General features: G+C 40.5%; 2 protein-coding genes across 7 annotated transcripts in view; one reads left to right on the forward strand and one right to left on the reverse strand.

The window, feature by feature from the left end:
* Nucleotides 1–23,930, reverse strand: part of HNRNPM (heterogeneous nuclear ribonucleoprotein M) — a 48,231-nt gene that overhangs the window by 22,475 nt on the left and 1,826 nt on the right. For 2 of the 6 annotated variants that reach the window (XM_070416651.1, XM_070416650.1), the window contains exons 1-5: nt 4,453–4,545; nt 4,274–4,367; nt 2,337–2,528; nt 1,479–1,632; nt 382–431 (exon numbers count right to left, since the gene is read on the reverse strand). In XM_070416651.1, the coding sequence (XP_070272752.1) occupies nt 382–431; nt 1,479–1,632; nt 2,337–2,528; nt 4,274–4,351 (474 nt within the window). In that variant the 5' untranslated portion in view covers nt 4,352–4,367; nt 4,453–4,545. Of the gene's footprint in view, nt 1–381; nt 432–1,478; nt 1,633–2,336; nt 2,529–4,273; nt 4,368–4,452; nt 4,550–5,362; nt 5,416–15,265; nt 15,436–23,930 lie in introns of those variants that run through there. The other 4 variants (XM_070416655.1, XM_070416653.1, XM_070416654.1 and 1 more) reach the window with 4 other exon arrangements.
* LOC139011247 (large ribosomal subunit protein eL36-like) lies at nt 16,287–16,622 on the forward strand. Its single transcript, XM_070416675.1, has one exon. It carries the CDS (start codon nt 16,305–16,307, stop codon nt 16,620–16,622), a length of 318 nt encoding a protein of 105 aa, XP_070272776.1. The 5' UTR covers nt 16,287–16,304.

The following is a 23,930-nucleotide window of genomic DNA, read 5'->3' on the forward strand; positions in this document are numbered from 1 at the left end:
GGGGTGGGGGTACGGGAGTGGGGACTGACGGACTGGTGCAGGATAGAGGGGATCAATGGGGGAACAAAATCTGTAATACTTTCAACAATAAAGATAAATTTAAAAATAAATAAGGGAAGAGGTCAGTGCCCCTGACTATATAGTCGGGTTTTAGATATATTCTATAATTATACACCTGAAATTTATATAATTTTATTAACAAATATCACCCCAATAAATTCAATAAAAATAAATAGGTATTGCATGTTTTAAAAATTATCGTGCCACACCAGTTGAAAATCACTGACTTAGACTGATCATAAATAATGGCTGTGCGTGCACTATTAATAATCCTATGTTTTTGCTACCCTTGAGTGTATTTTGGAGAGCCTATTAACTTACCATTTTCACGTGCATTGGTCTATCAAATAGCAGTTGTCCATTGAACATAGCTGATATTAAAATTAAGGCAATTTCTTACAATTCTAAAAACATGCACAGCAGGAAAGAGATAAGAGAAAAATAATCCAAATGCTACCAGTCCCTCTAGTAATAAAGAACAATTTTGATTCCTCATTACACTTTCAAGTAACTGTATCTGGTTCTCAAGTCAGCATAAAAGGAACAATAAATAAAGCTCATTCAAGGGGGAAATAAGTAAACCTCAGCTTGCAATGTAAGTGTAGAGCTTCATTCATACAACTTTATACTTCTCACCAAACCATCCTCTTAAGCACTGGCATCAGTTTTCCGTACACGTCCAATGAGCCAAGTATCCTAACATTTTAGAAGTACCATGTTTTCTTGGCAAAATACTCAGTGACAGTCTTGCCTGCATTTAGTGACTGTTCCTGTGTGGTAGTCTCCATTGTGGCTACAAAAATGTAATTCTAGGGTAAGAGCCTATGGTGAGAGAGAGAAATGCTTCTTACAGAATGATGTCAATCCACTGGAAATAGAGCCCTGCAAAGGCTTATATAAGAAATAACCGGCCCTAAGTGGTTTGGCTCAGTGGATAGAGCGTCGGCCTGCGGACTGAAGGGTCCCGGATTTGATTCCGGTCAAGGGCATGTACCTTGGTTGCGGGCACATCCCCAGTGGGGAGTGTGCAGGAGGCAGCTGATCGGTGTTTCTCTCTCACTGATGTTTCTAACTCTCTATCCCTCTCCCCTCCTCTCTGTAAAATATCAATAAAATATATTTTTAAAAAAAGAAATAACTGAATTTTTCTCCAGTGGCACATTCATTGGGCTTGCCATTTCAAACCAGACTCCTCTAAAAAAAAATCATTGGAAAAGACCACTTATGAGAATGTGCCTACTTTCTAACCAGCCCTTTTATCTACACAGGATTAGATCAATTCCATAGAAATACATTCCCTCTAGTCACTCAGGAAACAGAAATATGCAAAGTTAACCATTTCCCCACACAAGCCTCTATTACTAACATAACATTTAGACAAACTGTTCCCCAAGAGTTGAATTCCAATAAAAGGATACATATAGCTTGCACAGCTTCAATGGACTGTTCAAAAGTAACAGTGCCTATTCCACGACTTTTTCCATCTTTATCCTCAAGAATGTCTGCCCGGACCACCACACCAGCCATACTAAAAACTTCCTTCAGTTTCTTCCAGCCAACTTTATAATCCAGCTAATCAAGGAAGGGGGGAGAAAATCTCAATGTAGACATCTTAAGAAAAACATCATTTGTATTACATGCATGCAACATACTTTGGTTGGAGACAAGCATTAGAAAAACATGTCACAAAAACTTATGAACTGCAGTAAAATTTCCCAAATAGGATTATAAAGTCTGGCCTTAACTTCCATTTACTGTCTCTTCTCTGAAGAACAGCTTAAAATCACCTCATACATTTCAAAGTAATGCTTTTTTTAAACTTTAAAAAAAAAGGCTCCACAGAATGTATCATTATCCCCCCCTCCCCACTTTCTTTTGTAAAAAATATTTCCCTTTGCAAATGACAAAGGCATTACCATTTATCCCAGACACAAGAGGGAGTGTCAGTACATAATGTCTGCTCAGAAACTTTTTCACCCTGCACCTAAATAAACCCACCAAGAATGCAGACTCAGCCACCACTTTTGTAATAAACACCAGTAACCACCATCCCCATGGGACCTCAGGTCAAACCTGTAACTTATGACTGTGGTGGTCATTAGGGAACAAAGCCTAACCCCAAGGCTGATTTCTTTAACATAAATCAAGAATATAACGTAACCCTCTCGTAAGTTTTTCTTCTCAAACATCAAACCTACTTTTATAACACATTGATAAGACTGTTTCATAAAATTCTGATTTTTTTTTCTACTTCAAACACTGTTTCATTTACTTACATTTGCTACAAATACTGTGCTTCCAAGTCTTCCAGCCTGTAATGCATGGATAATCTCATTTGGGATGTTAGGATTATTTAGGATACTGGGTGGGATATTAATCATTCCTGGGCCACCTGGTCCCATACCCATCCCACCAGTCGTAGCCATCACCTTTTGCATTGCTCTCCTGGCATGTTCACCATCAGGATCCTAAAACGAGCACAGAAGTGTTACATTTAACTGACCCAGTGGCAACTAAACGCATGCTCGCACTGTAAGCGATATCCCCAAAATTTCAGAAATTGAGAGGTAGTTTGGAAAGCATTTCTCAAAATTTTTAACAAGAAATTCAAATGAACTAAATCACCAGGCCAGGAAGAATCCCAGCCAAAGGAACAAGGAAGAAAGAAAGGATGTAAAATTTAGCTCTAAACTAAACTAAGTAAATAATAAAATAAAATAAAATAAAATAAAGTTAAATAAAATAAAATAAAGGGGGAGGGAGGTGACCCAATTAGCTGACATAATCTAGAACTCCCAGATCTTCACAATGCTTGGTATAGCGGACTCTTACTGGTTCAATGGGATTTTGTAATTCCTGCTAACCCCATCAGTGAATTTTCCAAAAGTTTGAAAACACCCCTCTAGATCACTATCTTTCACATTATTCAGGCATCTGACTCCTGTGTAAAGTCTGGACAGGTCTTTAAAGCTCTGGTATTGACACTATTCTTGAACTCTGCCTTTTTCTGTATCACCTCCAACACACAAGAGAACTTAAACCCTACTACAATTTCCTCCCTGAGCTCTGAATATACTGATCTTCCTCCAAGAAGAACACATAAAAAAAGTCAAGGAGGGCCCTGGCCAGTGTGGTTGGAGCATCATCCTGTACACCAAAAGGTGGAGGGTCATTCTCCAGTTGGAGAGCTTGTGAGGCAACCAATCAATGTTTCTCTCTCACATCGATGTTTCTCATCTCTCTCTCCCCATCTAAGTAAAAATCAATAAAACATATCCTCAAGTAAGGATTGAAAAAGAAAGCCGAGGGACTGAATTAATAAAAATAAAATCTAAAAAACCCTATTCCTCAAGGGAGAGAAGGTATTTGATTTGGATTAGATATGAAAGAGGATTTGAGTCATGACAAACTCAATTTAAAAAAGAAAAAAGGAGGCCAAGAATAGGGGTCAAACTGGGTAAAACTACAGGTATAGAATCCTTTAAAAACAACAGAAAACCACAGGCTCAGTTTGAATGCCTCTGAGAACACATGGCAGACTGGTCTAAGATCACAGATGTTAGAAGACAGGCAGCAGTCACTCAGGATGTACTCAGCCACTAATTCAAAGTTCTTACAGAAGTGACTACTGAAGCCTGTGATTGACCCTTTTCATTAAAAACACAGGTTGGCCCTAGCCGGTTTGGCTCAGTGGATAAAGCATTGGCCTGCGGACTGAGGGGTCCCAGGTTCGATTCCGGTCAGGGGCACATGCCCAGGTTGCAGGCTCGATCCCCAGTAGGGGGCGTGCAGGAGGCAACCAATCAATGATTCTCTCCCTTCATTGATGTTTCTCTCTCTCCCCTCCTCTCTGAAATAAAACAAAAACAAAACAGGTTGGCCCTAGCTGGTTTGGTTCAGTGGATAGAGCTTTGGCCTGCGGACTAAAGGGTCCCAGGTTCCATTCCATTTAGGGCACATGCCCAGGTTGCCTGCTCGATCCCCAGTGGGGGGCTTGCAGGAGGCAGTTGATGAATGATTCTCATCACTGATGTTTTTATCTCTCTCTCCCTTTCCCTTCCTCTCTGAAATCAACAAAAATATATTAAAGAAAAACAACAAAGGTTAGCCTGCTCCATAAAACATAGCCCAGGACTATTTTTGTCTTTTCCTAACTCCTAATAGTGTGACAACTTGACAATTACAAACGATATCCAGTGTTTTAAGCGCTTACTTCTTTGACTTTCAGTGGTCTTCCACTCAGACTATGCTTGTTTAGAACTTCAGCAGCTTTTTTCATGCTCTCTTCCATCTTGAATTCAACAACGCTAAGAAGAGTCAAAAGGAAATGAGTGAAACCAGTCCTGCAACTTAGAAGGCTCAATTGCCAATAAGTAACTAGACAATACTTACGCACATCCCTTTGGAAGAAGCCACAGACCAATCAGAAGAGCAAGGAAAGGGGAAAAGAAAAGAAAAAAATATTAAATATCAATGACAGTTATAAAAATGATTTATGTAACAAAGTTAGGTTGTTGTTTTAAATTAACCCTTCTAAGAGGAAGCTGACAGAAGTGTCTTGCTTAGCATTCCTTATTAAAAGCTGGGCTCCTTATTATCTCCTTTTCCTGCACGTTACCAGCATTGCACTAGAGTTGCTGAAGTTATAATAAGCAGACCTAAATTCAGGTTCTCCAAGAAATCACACAAACTTTAGATCTGCTTCCCTCAATCAATTCCTTACCATACTCCTCCTAAATCCATCCCTTCCATTAACTGAGCTCATCCTTTTGATTATTCTAAGCCATTCTATTGCACAACAGAAAATAGTTTATTTTCTCTTTAAACGAGGCCAATTTTAAACGTTCAGATTTTAAATATTTGTTTTACAATTTACTGGCAAAAAGGCAATCTTTTCGGAATCTTTGGTTCACACAACTTTCAAATTCAGCAAACAACCAAGAGTAACATTTTCTAGACAAGAACGCACGTTTTACATTAATATACCACCACTAAAATTCCATGCATAATTCACACACAACCAATTCCTCTGTTAACAAAGAGACAATGCTACAATTGGTCCCCAGTTATCAAAATTGGGCATCCAAACAGAATACCAAAAAGCTCTTTGGCCAGCCATTTGGAAAAGCAGGACTCCCGTTTGCAAATCCCTTCCCACCCCACTCAAATGTTTGGCAAAATCAAACATGGCTACTATAACATGAGCACTCACTGCCTTCCTGATTTCATTCGATTCCACGCCACCATACAGTTACATTTTTCATGTAGTAAATCCACAGAAGAAATTCTCTCAGACACTTACCCTTGACTTTCCTTCAGCGTCCATTAAGAGCTCCACGTATGTTACCTCACCAACTACAAATCAGTTTCCAGACGACACATAAACCAAGGGAGAAAAGCCAAGAAAACAATGGGAATTTAGAACAATCATCAGCAACCTTGTATGGAGCCTCTGCCTTATAAGAAAGCCCAGAAACACTCCATATTCTCTAAACCACAGAACTAGGCATTACAGGTGTGCAGTAAAGGTAGGTGAAACTCATTAACAATGTCCTTGATGTTCCTCCCACCACAAACAGATTTCCATATCAATTTCTCTGTCTGAACCTCTCATTCATGACTAGAGGCAATCCAAATCTATAGGAAAGAAGTCCACGTGATTCACTTTCTGGGTAAGGGAGAAGTTTTACACATACACTCTTACTGGTGAAAGCAAGTAAACAGCACACAAAGTGCAATGCCACTAGACTAGGGGTGGGCAAACTTTTTGACTCGAGGGCCACAATGGGTTCTTAAACTGGACCGGAGGGCCGGAACAAAAGCATGGATGGAGTGTTTGTGTGAGCTAATATAAATTCAAAGTAAACATCATTACATAAAAGGGTACGGTCTTTTTTTTTTTTGGTTTTATTCATTTCAAACGGGCCGGATCCGGCCCACGGGCCGTAGTTTGCCCACGGCTGCACTAGACTGAGCTCAAATGCTATATCAAGAATGTATATATGCTCAAAGGGTTACACACGGTGTTACGTGCTACATGGGTGAGCAACCTGCATAATCCAGGGGGCCCTGCGTTCAGGAGAGCCATGTGCTTGGTTTAATATTGTTGTTGTGGTCTTGAAATTCCTAATTTTTAAACAAGGGGGGACCTGCATTTTCATTTTGCTCTACACCCCACCAATTCTATAGCTGGCCCTGCACAAAGCAGTGGGCCCAACAACTGTCAGAAGTAGGATGTTTGAATATTCAATCACAAAACCAGAGCAGCACCTGGATTCTCCTCAGTGAATTAAGCCAGGCTTTATTCTTGCTGCCTTCTCAACTTCCTCAATAAAGAATACAGATTAAATACAAATTTAGATCTCAGTTTGGCCTGGCCGGCATGGCTCAGTGGTTCTTCCTGCCCTATGGAACCAGGAGGTCACAGTTCAATTCCTAGTCAGGGCATATTCCCGGGTTGCAGGCTCAATCCCCAGTGTGGGGTATGCAGGAGGCAGCTGATCAATGATTCTCTCTCATCATTGATGTTTCTATCTCTCTTTCTCCCTCTTCCTCTTTGAAATAAAAACAAAAACAACAAAAAACCCCCACAAACTTAGTTTGTAACTAAACAATTAAACAGACTCACGTGCTTCTAATCTACACAAAGGGGGGAAAACAAAGCATTTCAAAAGATTCTGCAGATTTTCCTAAAGGTTTGGATTGCCAATTCATGACCACCATGCCCAGATGTTAAAACCCATCAAGGCAACCATTAAAATGGCTGCTGAACTTGAAGATGGCACACAGAAATTTAAAGTGTTAATTTGGAGAAAATCTCTAAACAGGCTATTTTTTAAAGTATTATTTTTATAATGGTAAAGCCTTCTTCAACTCAGTTTTCAAGTTTGGTTTAGCACTACAAGAGTAAAAATAACGCTCTTAATGGCCTCAACAAGTCCTGCCTATTATACCTCCTTTGATCAAAAAATATTAAAATTATTATTGGATTTTAAAATATTGCTAGGAGATATTTAAATGTAAAATAAAATTATTTTTTAAATTAACAATTTGAAAGGCATATTTATTAGTAATATATTTGCATGGCATTGAAAGCAGGAAAGCCAAGTGTTCAAAGGTTAAGTCTACAGCCTTGCCTTCCTTGTCCTTTCCTGAAATGTTTACCAAACCAGGACTTTACACAAAACAGGAAGGAGAATCAGTGCAGAGATGAAGGAAATAGGAGCGACTAGTAAATTTAAATGTGTGGAGTATGTACTACTGAGGGGCAAACTGAAAAATGACCATAGACAAGGGACAGTAATACAAATTGTCTTTATTTCACCCATACAAAAGTAAAGCAATTCCAAAAAAGTTGTGGCCATTCCTGAAGCCATGTTAAGAGCCATTTATTTCAATAGCAGCAGTCATTTGAGCACCAACAGCCCTTGTCTCCACTTAAATCAGTGGTTCTCAACCTGTGGGTCGCGACCCCTCTGGGGGGTCAAACGACCCTTTCACAGGGGTCACCTAAGACCATCGGAAAACACATATATAATTACATAATGTTTTTGTGATTAATCACTATGCTTTAATTATGTTCAATTTGTAACAATGAAATTGGGGGTCACCACAACATGAGGAACTGTATTAAAGGGTTGCGGCACTAGGAAGGTTGAGAACCACTGACTTAAATGAAAATGCCAAGTAGTTGCCCTAACTGTTTTGGCTCAGTGGAGAGAGCGTCGGCCTGCGGACTGAAGGGTCCCAGGTTCGATTCCGGTCAAGGGCATGTACCTTGGTTGCAGGCATATCCCCAGTAGGGCGTGTGCAGGAGGCAGCTGATCGATGTTTCTCTCTCATTGATGTTTCTAACTCTCTATCACTCTCCCTTCCTCTTTGTAAAAAATCAATAAAATATATATATATTTTTTAAAAAGCCTAGTAGTGTCAAGCCAATGAATAGAGAATCCAAGTTTATTTGCAATGAGCTATGACTGTGACTACTGCCTAATAACCTTAAAAATAAATAAAAGAATCACAGTATCTAACTCAAGGATAACTGTAACTATGTTATCAAAAGTCAGATACTGTTGCATTTGGACAGTATCTAGTCTGTGCCCATAAAGACACTTTATCAAAAAGATGTCATTGCAACCTAGAAACCAAGCAAGTCCCAACCAAACTTTTCTCCATGGTCATAACCATTTTAACAAAAGCCAGGTTTAGAAATTAGGACTTTTCACCCTTAACATTCTAGTGATGAAACACACACAACCTTCAATCCTTTGCTTAAAAAAATTGCTTAAAATGCTCCCCCGTCTCATTTACATTATACTAAACCTCCTCTCAGTTTAGTCATAAGTGAGGCAGTCACTGTGGCTCTAGCATGAGCAGTGCTGTTCCCAAGGATCATCAATTAGCAACTGCTGCAGAGCTTCTCACAGGCTCTGCAACAGTTGCTAATTTATACTTCCCTATAGGAAGATAATAATAAAGCAAGACCTGTTTAGTAGTCAGTACTACTATCAACAAAACTTTGAAACAATCTGGCCATATTCAACGAAATAAATAAAAGGACCCATCAACCAGGAGTGAAGGCAGAGTTCACAAATTGGCCTTGGCAACAGTGCCACAAAAATGGAATTCACAGGTATTACTATTGCTCCCCATCCCCCCCGTTGAACATGGATGAAATGCCAAGAGGAGACTGCTAAGACAAGTTCTATTGCAGCTTAAATATAAAAATATCTGCAGGAAAAAACTATGACTCTGAAAAGCCTAATAATGCCAAATGTTATCACCTACCTTTACTTTAAAATGCTCCAAGAAATCATTTTTTTTACCAACATTTAGGTAGATTATTAAAAATACTATCTCAAAAAGAGAAAAATAAAAAGTGACTATATATATATATATATATATATATATATATATATATCCTCAAGAATAAAAGGCACCAGGAGGTTAAAGAGATGAACAAACCAAAATTCAGGCAGTCCTTGGAGCTACTCTGACTTAACACTTCTGAATGCATTTTTACCACAAAGAGTGTTTGTTTCTGTGTTTTCATTTACTGCTCAAGTCTGAAATGGCCAAAAAAAAAAAAAAAAAAATAGCGTAGTACAGAGGTCCAAGTCACTAAAGAGAATTCATATGTGAAAAGGCCTCTAATTTAAAAGGGGGAAGGGGACCAGGGCATGTTATCAAACATTTTCACCTCATAATAAGGTAGACACTCTAATGGAAGGGTGCATAGATTACATATTTGAATTTGAAAAGCTTGTTTAATATATATAGGCATATATATAGGTTGTTTATATATATATATAGCTTGTTTCTCTTATATATGGCAAAATAATTATTCTACACAGTGATTACTTAATTTATAGACAAGTTAGAAACTGATTGAGCCCATTCTTCATAAGTTCTCCAAGAGCCTCCATGGAGATTATCTACAAGAGCCACTGGAGATCTTCTACTGGGCTACACATGCCCTCTGGACCTTTGTTTCGTGTTAGCTGGAATTTAAAATTTACTTGAGGTGATGCATTAAATAAAAATAGAAGGATTAAGTGCTTAACGAAATCTTTGCTTACACAAGTTAGACTGACTGATGCTAACCTTGGGATTGATTCAGAGTAAACTACATCACTGACCTTCCTTTTCTTCCTCACACTGCTCTGTGCTTAACTGCTGCTGCAGCTCAGTCCTGCTGGCTCCCAGGTTAGGCCAGAACAAGCAGCCCCATGCCAAGCTTTCTTCATCTACACAGGACTTCCCAGTAATGCAGCACAACACTGCTTAAGTTTAAAATACCCAAGATCATCTTTTGCTCACAGAAATGATACTTCTTTGCCCAATCCTTATGGACAAACACTTTAAGATGTGTATCCTAATTAGACAGCTGTTGAGACCGTTACGTCACTCTCAAACTTGGTTTGGCAATCTCCAAATTTCATATTACACTGGCTCTCAAAAAAATATTTTTTAATCCAGTAACAATTTGGTCTTCAGAGCTGCCATTTTTTCCCCCATGCAATATCTCCATAAAAAAAATAAGCACAGTCAAAAGGAAGGACAATAGAAACCTTTCCTGTGTCCCATAGAATAGGAAGGGGAAAGCTCAGGGAAAGAGGGCATTCAATTCTAAGGACTGTGAAACACTTTAATTCATGTCTTTAACTGGTATTGTGGGGGTGAGCAAAAAATCAGCAATGTTGATTTCATGATAGTGCCAACAAAAAAAGCTGGGCACCAAACAAGCTTTGTGATCCCACAAAGGGTTTGGAAAAGCCAGGGGGAAAGTGGCCAGTTCATATAATACATGAATTATTAGTAGGATCTTCCAGAATGCTGATCAATGCTAAAATTCAAGACAAGTACTATAAAATACTCTGATGTTGAAGAAGGGGAAAGACAGGGAATTAGGGAGTAGTGCGTGAGGCAGTCTTAGGCATGATTAATGATTAGGCTTAGGAAGCTTCTGTCCTGCCATCTCAGAGCTGCTACCTTAATTCTGAGAGGTGGCAATTAGATGGTGCTGCAATGATATAACATTATTCAGATCTTTTTTTTTTTTTAAATATATTTTATTGATTTTACAGAGAGGAAGGGAGAGAGATAGAGAGTTAGAAACATCGATGAGAGAGAAACATCGATCAGCTGCCTCCTGCACATCTCCTACTGGGGATGTGCCCGCAACCAAGGTACATGCCCTTGACCGGAATCGAACCTGGGACCTTTCAGTCTGCAGGCCGACACTCTATCCACTGAGCCAAACCGGTTACGGCACATTATTCAGATCTTGAGGACAAATTATTCCACTAGTTTTCTGAAACAGGACAATTTCATCAGGGACAGAATCTTAAAATGCAGACTGACAGAGTGATTGGGTTATGACAGCCCAAATCTCTGCTTTGCCCATAGAGATTATTTTGAGACTAATGCTTTTAGCATGTGTCTCTATCTGCATTTTTCCCCCCTGTGCAATAAGTCTTCAAAAACCTTAAAACATATTTGCAACAGATTTCACATAAATATTTCAGATTTCAAATAACTATTTACTAGGTGTACCAGTTAATAATGCGGATTTTTTTCAATAGATGGAGTTACACAATTGTTGATATATATGCGATTTGATATGTATGCTATTTTGTTGTAGTGATCAAGCTTCAAAACTTCGTATGTCAAATTTGCTGAAGGTGTTAACATCAGAGTTATTTTTATGCTTAAAAATGTTGAATTTCGTGCCAAAAAAGGAGCATTTGTGGGAAGTTTTAATTCATTACTTCATTTTGAAGAAAAAGTTATCATATATTTCTGGAAGCTTATGGTGAACATGCTGCATCTCAAGATACTTGTGAAGACTCGTTTAAACGCTTTAAAAGTGATGATTTCTATGTGAAAGACAATGTCCAAGTCAACCGAAAAAGTTTGAAGACCAACAATTACAAGCATTATTGGATGAAGATGCGTGTCAAACTCAAAAACAACTTGCAGAAAGATTAAATGTTGCTCAGCAAACAATTTCCGATCATTACAAGCAATGGGAAAGATTTTCAAGGAAGGAAAATGGGTGCCACATCAACTGAACGGAAGACAAATGGGAAACCAAAAAGTCATCAGTAAAATGTTGCTTCAACGGCACGAAAGAAAGTCTTTTTTGCATCAAATTGTGACTGATGATGAAAAGTGGATTTATTGCCCTAACCGGTTTGGCTCAGTGGATGGAGTGTCAGACTGAGGACTCAAGGGTCCGAGGTTCGATTCCAGTCAAGGGCATGTACCTTGGTTGCAGGCATATCCCCAGTAGGGCGTGTGCAGGAGGCAGCTGATCGATGTTTCTCTCTCATTGATGTTTCTAACTCTCTATCCCTCTCCCTTCCTCTCTGTAAAAAATCAATAAAATATATTTGAAAAAAAAAAGTGGATTTATTTTGAGAATCCCAAACGCACAAAATCATGGGTTGATCCAGGTCAACCATTAACATTGACTGCAAGGCCAAATTCAGGAAGAAGACAATGCTCTGCGTTTGGTGGGATCAGGAAGGTGTGGTGTATTATGAGCTTCTAAAACCAGGTGAAACCATTAATACTGATCGCTACCGACAACAAATAATCAATTTGAACCATGCTTTGATCGTGAAATGACCAGAATGTGCCAGAAGACATGGCAAAGTAATTTTGCTTCACGATAACGCACCATCACACACTTCAAAACCAGTTAAAGACACTGATTAAAAGATCTTGCCTGGGAAGTATTAACCCACCCGCTGTATTCACACCTTGCTCCTTCAGATTACCACTTGTTCCGATCAATGGCACACGCACTTTCTGAGCAGCACTTCAAAACATACGAAGAAGCTGCCGAAACCGGTTTGGCTCAGTAGATAGAGCGTCGGCCTGCGGACTGAAAGGTCCCGGGTTCGATTCCGGTCAAGGGCATGTACCTGGGTTGCGGGCACATCCCCAGTGGGGGATGTGCAGGAGGCAGCTGATCGATGTTTCTCTCTCATCGATGTTTCTAACTCTCTATCTCTCTCCCTTCCTCCCTGTAAAAAATCAATAAAATATATTAAAAAAAAAAACATACGAAGAAGTGGAAAATTGGGTCTCTGAATGGTTTGCCTCAAAACAAGAAAAGTTCTATTGGAACGGTATCCACAAATTACCTGAAAGATGGGGGAAATGTGTAGCCAGCGATGGACATTACGTTAAATAAGCACTTTTGATGTTTCTCTTGAAATTATTGTGTTTTCTTTGATTACAAAATCCGCCATTATTAACTGGTACACCTAGTAAACTTATTTTTGGTATATCAAGACATGAATAAAAATATATTTTGAGCCCAGATGGTGTGGTTCAGTGGTTGAGCGTCAACCTATGAACCAGAAGGTCACAGTCAGGGCACATGCCCAAGCTGCAGACTTGACCCCTAGTGGGTAGACTGATGATTCTCTCTCGTCACTGATGTTTCTGTCTCTCCCTCTCCCTTCCTCTCTGAATCAATAAAAATATATTTTTAAAAAATATATTTTTTTGAAAATCTCATAATAAAAAGAATAAGAACATTTCTTAAGGAGTCATATGTATGCAAACAGTAAATTTTTTTTAGAGTTCACATACTGAATATAAGCATTACCATAAAAAATATTACCTTTCTCTTATGAATCCTTTATGTACAATCTAACATGGCTAATAATTTAACTAAACAGAAAAGTAATTTAACCTATATAGGGGAGTTCTAAGCAAGAACATTTAAGGTTTGTTAAAAATAACTAATTTACTGCACACCTGTAATTCTAAATTACACCACCAAAAATACACTGAAAGGGCTGAGCCAGGGCATTCATAGCAGTATGCCAGAGGAATATGAGAACCAGTTTGGAAGTATCCAAATAAACCACCAGGCTGGCTCCACACTTAATACAGTTCAATAGGAAATTGAGGTGAACTGCTTCTACATCCAGAAACGTCATGGCTGCTGCTGCTGCTACCAGCTTTAAGGCTTCCAAAACTGAATTACTGAATGGTAAAGCAGTAAAAATGTCACCTACTTTATCCATCATGTCCCAAAACTGGTTCACACACTCCTTAAAATGAAAAAATAATTTGGCCTGCAATCTCTTACAAAATTCTGCATTTTCAAAGCCACATTCCTGGTTCTTGGAACTACTATACCTTATTATCAATGGAAGTATCCATTCAGTGGTTCAACCAAATCACAAGAACACAAATTTGGGGATATTCCAAAAACTAATTCGAATGAGACCCAACTTTACCGTACAGAAATTCTAAACTTGTATTGAAGCAGCAGTCCCAAAAACCAAGAACACTGCATCTGGGATGCCACATGACACGCCCTTCAGACAAAAAGAAACTTCACTCTTGCCCTAGGAGCATTGGCAGGAATGATTTGGCTGATCAAGGCAGGAAAACAAATCTCACACCAAAACATTTTCCATCTATATTATCTGGAGTAATACTACATGGGAACAGCATACATAACTGTACAGAGAAGTTCTAATGCCTAGTGCTTCGGCATGTCATGGTCGAATTGAGAGATGGGACAATGATGGCAGTGGGCCATTTATATTTTCAAAACCCAATGCTGGGAGCACCATACACATACCAAAATAGCCTATCCAAGTGGCATCTCTGTCACTGAAATGTTAATCATTTGACAAATCAAGCTCAAATCTCTTTTCATTATGAATACTCAAAAAACAAAAAAAAAAACAAAAAAAAAACAAAAACAAAACAAAACACCCCAATACCTTTCACTCCTTCAAAAAAACTGCATTTAAGAGTAATTTGAGTCTCAGTTTCCCTTGGGGGTGTGGGGTGAGAGGAGACTTCAAGGCATTAGACAAATTGTTCTCTATCAACAGTTTTGTCTAAACCAGGGCTGAGCAATCTCTTCAGCCCTGAGTGCCACCAGCAGGGTCAGGAATCAGGAAAAGAAAGGAAGCCAGAAGAAACAGAATAAGAGTGTGGGAAAGAGAGGACACCCTGGTGTGCGCAGGGGATAAGGCAGAGGCCCATGGAGGCAACCGACCTCCTCGGACCTCCTGGTGGCAGCAGAGCTTCTGTTGTTTTCCCTGACCTAAGCCCAAATTTGGACACCTGGGCTGTGACTGATGTGACCTGAATGCTCTGCATTAGACAGGACAGGCCTTATTTTGAGCTCTCCAATTGCCAATCTAAGAATTTTCCCCCAGGGGGGGGAGGGGGGGCCTAACAATTTTAGCGCAAGCTAATGTTTTTATAATTTAGAATCTGAACAGCACAAGTTCCAGCTACCAAATTTTGATCTCAGAAAAACATCCACAAAATTTAAACAAACTACCTTCCCACAAGAATTTAAAAGCTTAAAAAGAGAGACAGAGATCAAGAAAAGGTAACACCTCTCCCACCTATTATGAAAAATTCAAAAAATGTCCTTACCACAAAGAGGCTCCCCTCAAGCTTAAATGAAGCCCTATTATCATATTAAGCCAATAAAATCATTTATAGGCCAAGGGACCATCAAACCACCCTATTTGACACACAGGTGCACGACCACAAATAAAAGTAGGGTGGATAGGAGGGCTTAACTCTCAAGCCTGGACAGAACACATGCTCTACCCAGACAGCTTCCACTGACAAAAAGTAACCAAGGAATTAGCCACAGAAAAGATGACACACCAACCTTCTTACCCTACTCAACCACCAGTACCATTACCTTTTTCTTTAACCAGGTCTTTAAGTGACTGCCATTTCACATCAAAAGGTATATTGGTAATGAAGGCTCTGTATCTTTTGGTTGGATTGGCATATGGCTCAAAGCGATTGCCCCCTCTTTTTATGTTTTTCTCTTTTCTCTTCTCATTCTGAGTAGGTCGTTCTCCTTCACTGAATTGAAAAGAAAAAAGAAAAGAGGGTCCATATGTTAGCACAATATAAAAGATAGTATTTCATTTGTCAGGTTTACAGTTCACACAAAGTTACATACAACACAAGACTAATATTAATTTTGATGAGACATTTAAACTAAAGTGTCCCATAGAGCAGAAAGCTGCAGTAGTGCACCCCTTAAACCCACCTATCAAGAAACTGGTCCCAGCTCAGCCGGCGTGGCTCAGTGGTTTGAGTGCTGACCTATGAACCAGGAGGTAACAGTTCAATTCCCGGTTGTGGGCTCAATCCCCGGTGTGGGGCATGCAGGAGGCAGCTGATCAGAGGTTCTCTCTCATCATTGATGTTTCTGTCTCTCCCTCTCCCTTCCTCTCTGAAATCAATAAAACATGTATTTAAAAGGGAAAAAAAAGAAAAGAAACTGGTCCCAAAAAAAGTGTGCTCTCCTAGTCATTCTCACACTCCTATGGGGCATAACAGAAATGGGAGTAAGAGGCCAACTCCCTGCCTGAGGTGCTTTAGTTCCAAGACAGAAATATGAAAAGAGAAGGAAAGATTTACAAGGCCCTGGCCAGTGTGGCACTGTTGGGCACTGTCCCATGCACCAAAAGGTTGCTGGTTCGATGCCAGGTCAGGGTACATGTCCAGGTTGTGGGCTCAATCCTCTGTAGGAGATAGCCAATCAATGTTCTGCTCTCACACTGATGTTTCTCTCCCTTCTCCCTTTCTCTACCTCTAAAAAAAAACAAAAACAAAACAAACAAACAAAAAACTAAAAAAAAAAAAAAAAAGATTAAGATCTCATGGAATGAGATTAAGAAATGAGGTGGGTCTTCCGCCGAGGCAGCCATTGAGGAGCAGCAGCCATGGCTCTGCGCTACCCCATGGCCGTGGGCCTCAACAAGGGCCACAAGGTGACCAAGAACGTGAGCAAGCCGAGGCACAGCCGCCGCAGCGGGCGCCTCACCAAGCACACCAAGTTCGTTCGGGACATGATCCGAGAGGTGTGTGGCTTTGCCCCCTATGAGCGGCGTGCCATGGAGCTGCTCAAGGTCTCTAAGGACAAGAGGGCCCTGAAATTCATCAAGAAAAGGGTGGGGACACACATTCAAGCCAAGAGGAAGAGAGAGGAGCTGAACAATGTCCTTGCAGCCATGAGGAAAGCAGCAGCCAAGAAGGACTGAGCCCCAGCCCCTCCCTGTCTGTGTAATAAAACCTGTTCAGAAAAAAAAAAAAAAGAAATGAGGTGGTACACACAGACCCAATCAATTTTAGCTTCACAAATAAAAGTGCGTTTTGTTGTGTGTGTATGTGTTTTTAATTGTTTAAGTGGGAATGTAAGCACTAGTCCAGTGATGGCGAACCTTTTGAGCTCGGCGTGTCAGCATTTTGAAAACCCCTAACTTAACTCTGGTGCTGTGTCACATATAGAAATTTTTTGATCTTTGCAACCATAGTAAAACAAAGACTTATATTTTTGATATTTATTTTATATATTTAAATGCCATTTAACAAAGAAAAATCAACCAAAAAAATGAGTTCGCGTGTCACTTCTGACACGCGTGTCATAGGTTCGCCATCACTGCACTAGTCGGTTTGGCTCAGTGGGCAGAGTGTCAGCCCGCACACTACAGAGTCCTGGGTTTGATTCCAGTCAAGAGCATGCACCTTGGTTGCAGGCTTGATCCTGGGCCCTGGTTGGGACATGTGCGGGAGGCAACCAATCAATGTGTCTCTCTCACATAGATGTTTCTCTGTGTCTCTCCCCGACCCTTTCCACTCTCTAAACAAAAACAAACAAACAAAATCAATGGAAAAATATCCTCAGGTGAGGATTAACAACAACAAAAAAGGTGCAGCTGCTATATAAAAGTGTGGCAGTTACTCAAAAAATTAAAAAACATATAATCACACCCTGGCCAGTGTGGTTGAGTGGATAGAGCATCAGCACTGGTACAGAAGGGTCTCAAGTTCCATTCCTGGTCAAGGGCACCTCCCTGGGTTTCTATTCCGGTTCACTCCCTACCACCACTCCAAGTGTGTGTGGGAGGCAACCAGTCCATGTGTCTCTCTCACATGGATCTTTGTCCCCACCCCCCACCCCCACCCCCACCCCCGCCTTTCCTCCCTTCCTCCCTTCCATTCTCTCTGAAAAGCAATGGAAAAAATATCCCCAGGTAATGGTTAACAAAACAAAAATCTTTTTAAAAATATATATAATCACTACATGTCCCAGCAATTCCACTCCTAGGTATATACCCTAAAGAACTGAAAGCAAAGACTCAAATACTTATCCGCCACTAGCAGTATTATCCATAATAGCTTAAAGGTGGAAACAACCTAAGTATCCACCAACAGATGAACAGAATGAACAAAATATAGTATATAAATCCAATAGAATATTATTCAACCACAAAAGGGAATGAAGTGCTGAGACATGTTGTAACAGATGAACTTTGAAACATGCTAAGTTAAACAAGCCAGAGTTTCTGTTTGGGATGATAAAAGCTCTGGAAGTGGAAAGTAGATCATCACGGTATAATGTACAACCTTGTACTTGATGCCACTAAATTGTACATTTAAAATGGTTAAAATGGCAACTCTTACATATATTGTTACCACAAAAAAAATCTTAAGGGAAAGAAACCATTCTCTACACAACCCTACTTTGATGCTAGGAAAACCAAAGTCTGGGCAACCCTGGTACATTAAAGACACAAACAATCCCAACTTTTGCAAAGAAGGATGGATGCTTTTTTGGCATGGCCTTTCCTGTAATACTTTTCACCTTGGTGTGTTAGGTGCCTCCATGTTGTAACATTTCATTTCTAAGCCCCATACATAAATATTCAGCTTAGATTAGGAAATTTAAAAAAAAGCTTCATAAGAAATGCCAATTTACAAAGCATAGAACCAGACATCAGGCCGGACTGGCCATAGCCTAGGGACAACAGGCCGGTGTGTGTGCAGCCAGGGCAGTGCCCATGCACTGGCCAAGGGAGGCTGTTCCCTCAACTTCCTGTTCAGTTCAATCCCCTTTGACCACAGGCAGACACCTGTAAGCACTGACCAGGAACAACTGGGAAGCTGGCTGGCAGCCATAGAAGTTCTTCTCAAGGCACTGAGTCCTACACTTTCTACTTCACCTACCCTGATCTTTCCACTAGGGAGAATCCTGAGACTCCCAAACCACAAATTCCAGCAGAGGCTTTGTGATCCATGGCACAAATGGAAAAAAAACAAAAAGCCAAAAACTATGGTATAGATGATTTACAAAACTACCTTCACTGAATAAAAGGGCTGATCTTTATTCCAGGATTCTTACTTGTGTGTGGGAGGAACAGTGTTCAAACACTGGATGGTAGATGGAGGACTTTCTTTTACCATACTTATCTGGAAAAATTAGAAAGTTATTTTTTTTTAAAACTATATCCCTCATATCCAAACACAAGGGTGCCAAGTGGGAGCCCAATGAAGATATCATCCTAAGCAAAACTAAGGAAAGCAGCTTCCTAAAAGATCTGAACTATACCAACATAAAATAGACTTCCAGCTGGTAGATGTGGGAGGTAGGGCCACTCGAGTTCTCGGGATTCCTAGAACTCTTAACTCTGTCCACCCAGGCTCACAACAGACCTTTCTCGGGCTGGCTGCACACCACAAACAGATCTTAGAAGGAACCTGTCTACTTCACACGAAAGTCATGCACCAAAATCTGCCAAACAGCATATCTGCAATTGCTTACTTTTTATATCCTATATAATAAGAGGCTAATATGCAAATCGGCCAAACAGTGTAACGACCGGTCACTATGATGTGCACTGACCACCAGGGGGGGCAGACACTCAACACAGGAGCTTCCCCCTGGTGGTCAGTGCCCTACCACGGGGGAGCGCCACTCAGCAGAAGCCATGGCGAGTGCAGTGGAAGTGGCGGGAGCCACTCCCACCTCTGTGGCAGCGCTAAGGATGTCCAACTGATGGCTTAGGCCTGCTCCCCTAAGCCATCAGTTGGACATCCCCCGAGGGCTCCTGGACTGCAAGAGGGCGCAGGCCAGGCTGAGGGACCCCCGCCCCCAGTGCACGAATCTCGTGCACCGGACCTCTAGTATGTATATGTGTGTGTGTGTGTGTGTGTGTGTGTATTTTTTTTATTGATTTCAGAGAGGAAGGGAAAGGGAGAGAAAGAAACATTAAAAAAAAAAAAGAAAGAAACATCAATGATGAGAATCATTGATCGGCTGCCCCTGCACGTACCCCCACTGGGGATTGAGCCCGAAGCCCAGACATGTGCTCCCAACCGGAATCGAACCCAGGACCTTTCAGTCCACAGGCCGACGCTCTATCTATCCCTGAGCCAAACCAGCCAGGGCCAATTGCTTACTCTTGGCAGATGAGGAGGAAAATGTTAGTATAAATTCAAAAAAATGTACATCCAATCTATAGTTCACGGTCCTACAAAAGGTCTGTGGACAGAAATATATTTAATATAACTTGTTTCTTTTGAAACCCAAATATTCTATAATTTGCATTTTTAAAAAATGCTGACATAGGAGGGTCCATGACAGTAGTAGTGCCAGTCCATGTTTTCAGACTGCTCAGCTCACCTATTAATTACAAAATGTATAAATAACTAATTACAGTCAAAGCAGTAAAGTATCTAAGTTACATTCTGCCCATGCATTATTAGGCTAAGAATAAACTGCTAGCCTTGGCCAGTGTGGCTCAGTTGGTTGGATGTTGTTCCATGCACTGAAAGGGTTGCTGGTTTGATTCCCAATCAGGACACACACCTGGATTGCGGGCTCAATCCCCAGTAGGGGGTGTGCAGGAGGCAGCCAATGGATGGTTCTCTCTCTCTGACCCATGAACCAGGAGGTCAAGGAGGGTTCAATTCCTGGTCAAGGGATATGCCCAGCTTGGGCCTTAATCCCCAGCAGGGGGCATGCAGGAGGCAGCTGGCCAATCAATGATTCTCTCTCATCATTGATATTTTGGGTAGTTATTGATATATTTATTATCTTGATTCAGTGAGGGTTTATATACTGACACCAAACTGTACATCTATCTTCCATATATAGAAAAGGCTAATATGCAAAGTGTCCCCTGGGGAGTTCAACTGGGAGCCTGGGAGTTCGATTGCTCACTATGATGTGCGCTGACCACTAGGGGGTGGTGCAGAATGAAGAAGGCCCAGGCTGCCTTCCAGAAGGAAGGCCCTGATTGCAGCCCAGCCCTAGGGACCCTACCAGTGTATGAATTTTGTGCACTGGGCCTCTAGTTTCCAATATGTGTTTATTGTGCCTATTATACAACACTATTTTTTAAAGTTTCTTCTTATAGTTATTAAATTTCAAACTTAAACCCCCAATAACTTGAATTGTAACTCCTACATAAAGTAACAAATTTGTAATCTTTCAAAGAAACTTACTATGAAGCCATAGTAAGTGGTCTACCTAGGCCAGCTAAAATGTCTTACCAGTCAATATTCTCCTTGCTATTTGGCTCTCAATTCCCAATTGTCAATGATTTTGATTCCATCTGATTCTGGCACCCACTCATCCACCTAAGTTTTAAATAGAACCAATATAACCAAAACTTTCTGAAATTCTATAAACCTATTTCATAATACATCGATAAAGACAAGCCTAAGATATCTGAAAGTACCTTCTGTATTAGACATAATTAATCTTAATTGAAATAAGATTGTCTAATATGCTTTGGAATTGTTTCACTGACTGCATTCTTTGAAAATTTATCATGTCACTGCTCCACAACACTGGGATTATACTATACATTAAGATCACAACTGAACCTAGCAGTGTGGCTCAGTGATTGAGCATCAACCTATGAACCAGGAAGTCTTAGGTTTAATTCTGGTCAGGGCACATGCACGGGGTTGCAGGCTCAATCCTCAGTGGGGGGCTTGCAGGAGGCAGTCAATCAATGATTCTCTAATCATTGATGTTTCTAGCTCCCTCTCCCTTCCTCTTTGAAATCAATAAAAACATGCATATTTTTTAAAATCACAACTAAAACAATTTTAAAAGTTCCTACTCCACAAAGGACTGCTACATTCTGTTTAGTTTTTGTTTGTTTTTTGTTAATCCTCACCTGAGGATATTTTTTCATTGATTTTTCGGGAGAGTGGAAGAGAGAGGGAAAGACAGAGAGAAACATCAATGTGAGAGAAAACACATCGATTGGTTGCCTTCCTGCACGAGCCCTAACCCGTGCTGGGGAGGAGCTTGCAACCAAGATACGTGCCCTTGACAGGAATCGAACCCGGGACCCTTTGGTACACAGGCCGATGCTCCATCCACTGAGCCAAACCGGCTAGGGCTCTGTTTAAAACAGTGAATCCCTAACCTCTCATGCCTCCATGGCATTCTCATGAATAATACTATTACTTGTAGAGTTCTTCAATCAAGAGTGTAGTCTGCAATGGCAACCCTAATACCCTAAACCAGGGGTGGGCAAACTTTTTGACTCGAGGGCCACAATGGGTTCTTAAACTGGACCGGAGGGCCGGAACAAAAGCATGGATGGAGTGTTTGTGTGAACTAATATAAATTCAAAGTAAACATCATTACATAAAAGGGTACAGTCTTTTTTTTTAGTTTTATTCATTTCAAACGGGCTGGATCCGGAGGGCCGTAGTTTGCCCACGGCTGCCCTAAACACATCTCCTGAGAGAGAAAAAATCCCCATCCCCCCATCCCCTTTAAAACTATTCCTTATATGAAATGATTCTTCACAGAAACCCTTTCAAGCCTGAGCTCCTCTAATGCATTTAACCAGTTAACTGCCACGATTCTCATTTAAAAAGGTCCGCCGCTTGCATCTATAGACACTTACAGCGTACAAATGGTTAAGATGTGGAGAGCACAGTTCGTAACACTATTCTAGCTAGCTCCAGGTCCACTAAACCACTCACATTAACTCGAACTCTTTTCCTCTCTGGTTGTTTACCAGCATAACCTGTATCCACCTAGCTCACAGGGATACTGTGAGAATCAACAGACAGCCTACCAAAAAATAACAACTTGGTAAACATTAAGCGCAACATTTAAGGGAGCAGTAATACAGGTGACTTAAAAGGTAGGGTCCTACTATTGAGGCCTAAAACCCAATGACACCTTTGCTAAGACTCAATTCATCTGTAAAAGGTTTAAAAAGTGAGACCTGACACATAGTGACTTTGGCAGTGATACATTTTCCTACCAATAATATTCTTGAGGGCAAGGAAGGGGACTAATTCACGCCTAACCTTCTACTGTTGCATATACCTACTAGGCTTTCAAACAAACTCACCAAGGCAATGGCTGAAGAAACACAGGCATTGTACTTACAGACTACTGAAGGAATAATTCAGCATTCAACTCTGTAATAAGAGAACCCACCTGAGAACCCGAAAAGAAACAAGCAACCTATGTTTGCAGACTGTTATCACTTGCATAACCATGAATAAAATCACAGACCAAAGTGAAAGCAAAAAACTGGCTGCAGACATTCAAACAGCCCAGAGCCCCTATTCTAATCCAGAACTCAGAATATAATGTACCTCAAAATTCTTTTTATCAAGTAAAGAAACACTTTTAAAGTACAGTGCAAAAAATAAAGTACAGTGCACAAAACAACAACAAAACTCCACTCAAATCATTATTATTTTGCCTGGCCAGCGTCAGCGTGGCTCAGTGGGTGAGCATCAACCTATGAACCAGATCACGGTTCGATACCTGGTCAGTGCATATGCCCGGGGTTTCGGGCTCGATCCCCAGTGTGGGGCATGCAGGAAGCAGCTGATCAATGATTCTACCTCATCATTGATGTTTCTATCTCTCTCCCCCTCTTCCTTCCTCTCTGAAATCAACAAAAATATATATTTTCTAAAATCGTTATTATTTAAATAATAAACTTCAGCCCTAGCCAGTTTTTCTCAGTGGTTAGAGCGTAGGCCCCCATACCAAAGGGTCTCAGGTTCAATTCCCAGTCAAGAACATGTACTGTACCTAGGTTGCTGGGGTGCATGAGGGAAGCAACCAGAAGTGTGTGTGAGAGAGTGTGTGTGTGTGTGTGTGTGTGTGTGTGGTGGAGGCAACCAATCCATGTCTCTTATCACGTTATTTGTTTCTCTCTCCCTCTCCCCACCTCCCTCCCCTCCACTCTCCCTAAAAATCAGTGGAAAAAATATCCTCCTGTGAGGATTGAAAATAAATAAATAATAATCTTAGAACGGCTGCATTTAGTGAGCGGTTACCAGGGTAGTGTCATGTAAGTGGAAAGGGTGTTTAAGTCAAGATGGCCTCCCCTAGACTCTTTAGGTCAATTACCTTAACCTGAGTTTTCTAAATGGTTAAAAAAAATTTTTTTCTTGCTTGCAAAACAGTTAACACAAACATTACTTTTCCAATAATCTAAACTAAATATACATTTTTTATTTATTTTTAAACAGGGAGAAGCTTTGTTTTTGTCCACTTCTGTTCCGAAATG

This window comes from Myotis yumanensis, unplaced genomic scaffold (assembly GCF_028538775.1).
Source record: "Myotis yumanensis isolate MYYU_CA2020_CCGP unplaced genomic scaffold, mMyoYum1.0.hap1 SCAF_5, whole genome shotgun sequence".
Lineage (NCBI taxonomy): Eukaryota > Metazoa > Chordata > Mammalia > Chiroptera > Vespertilionidae > Myotis > Myotis yumanensis.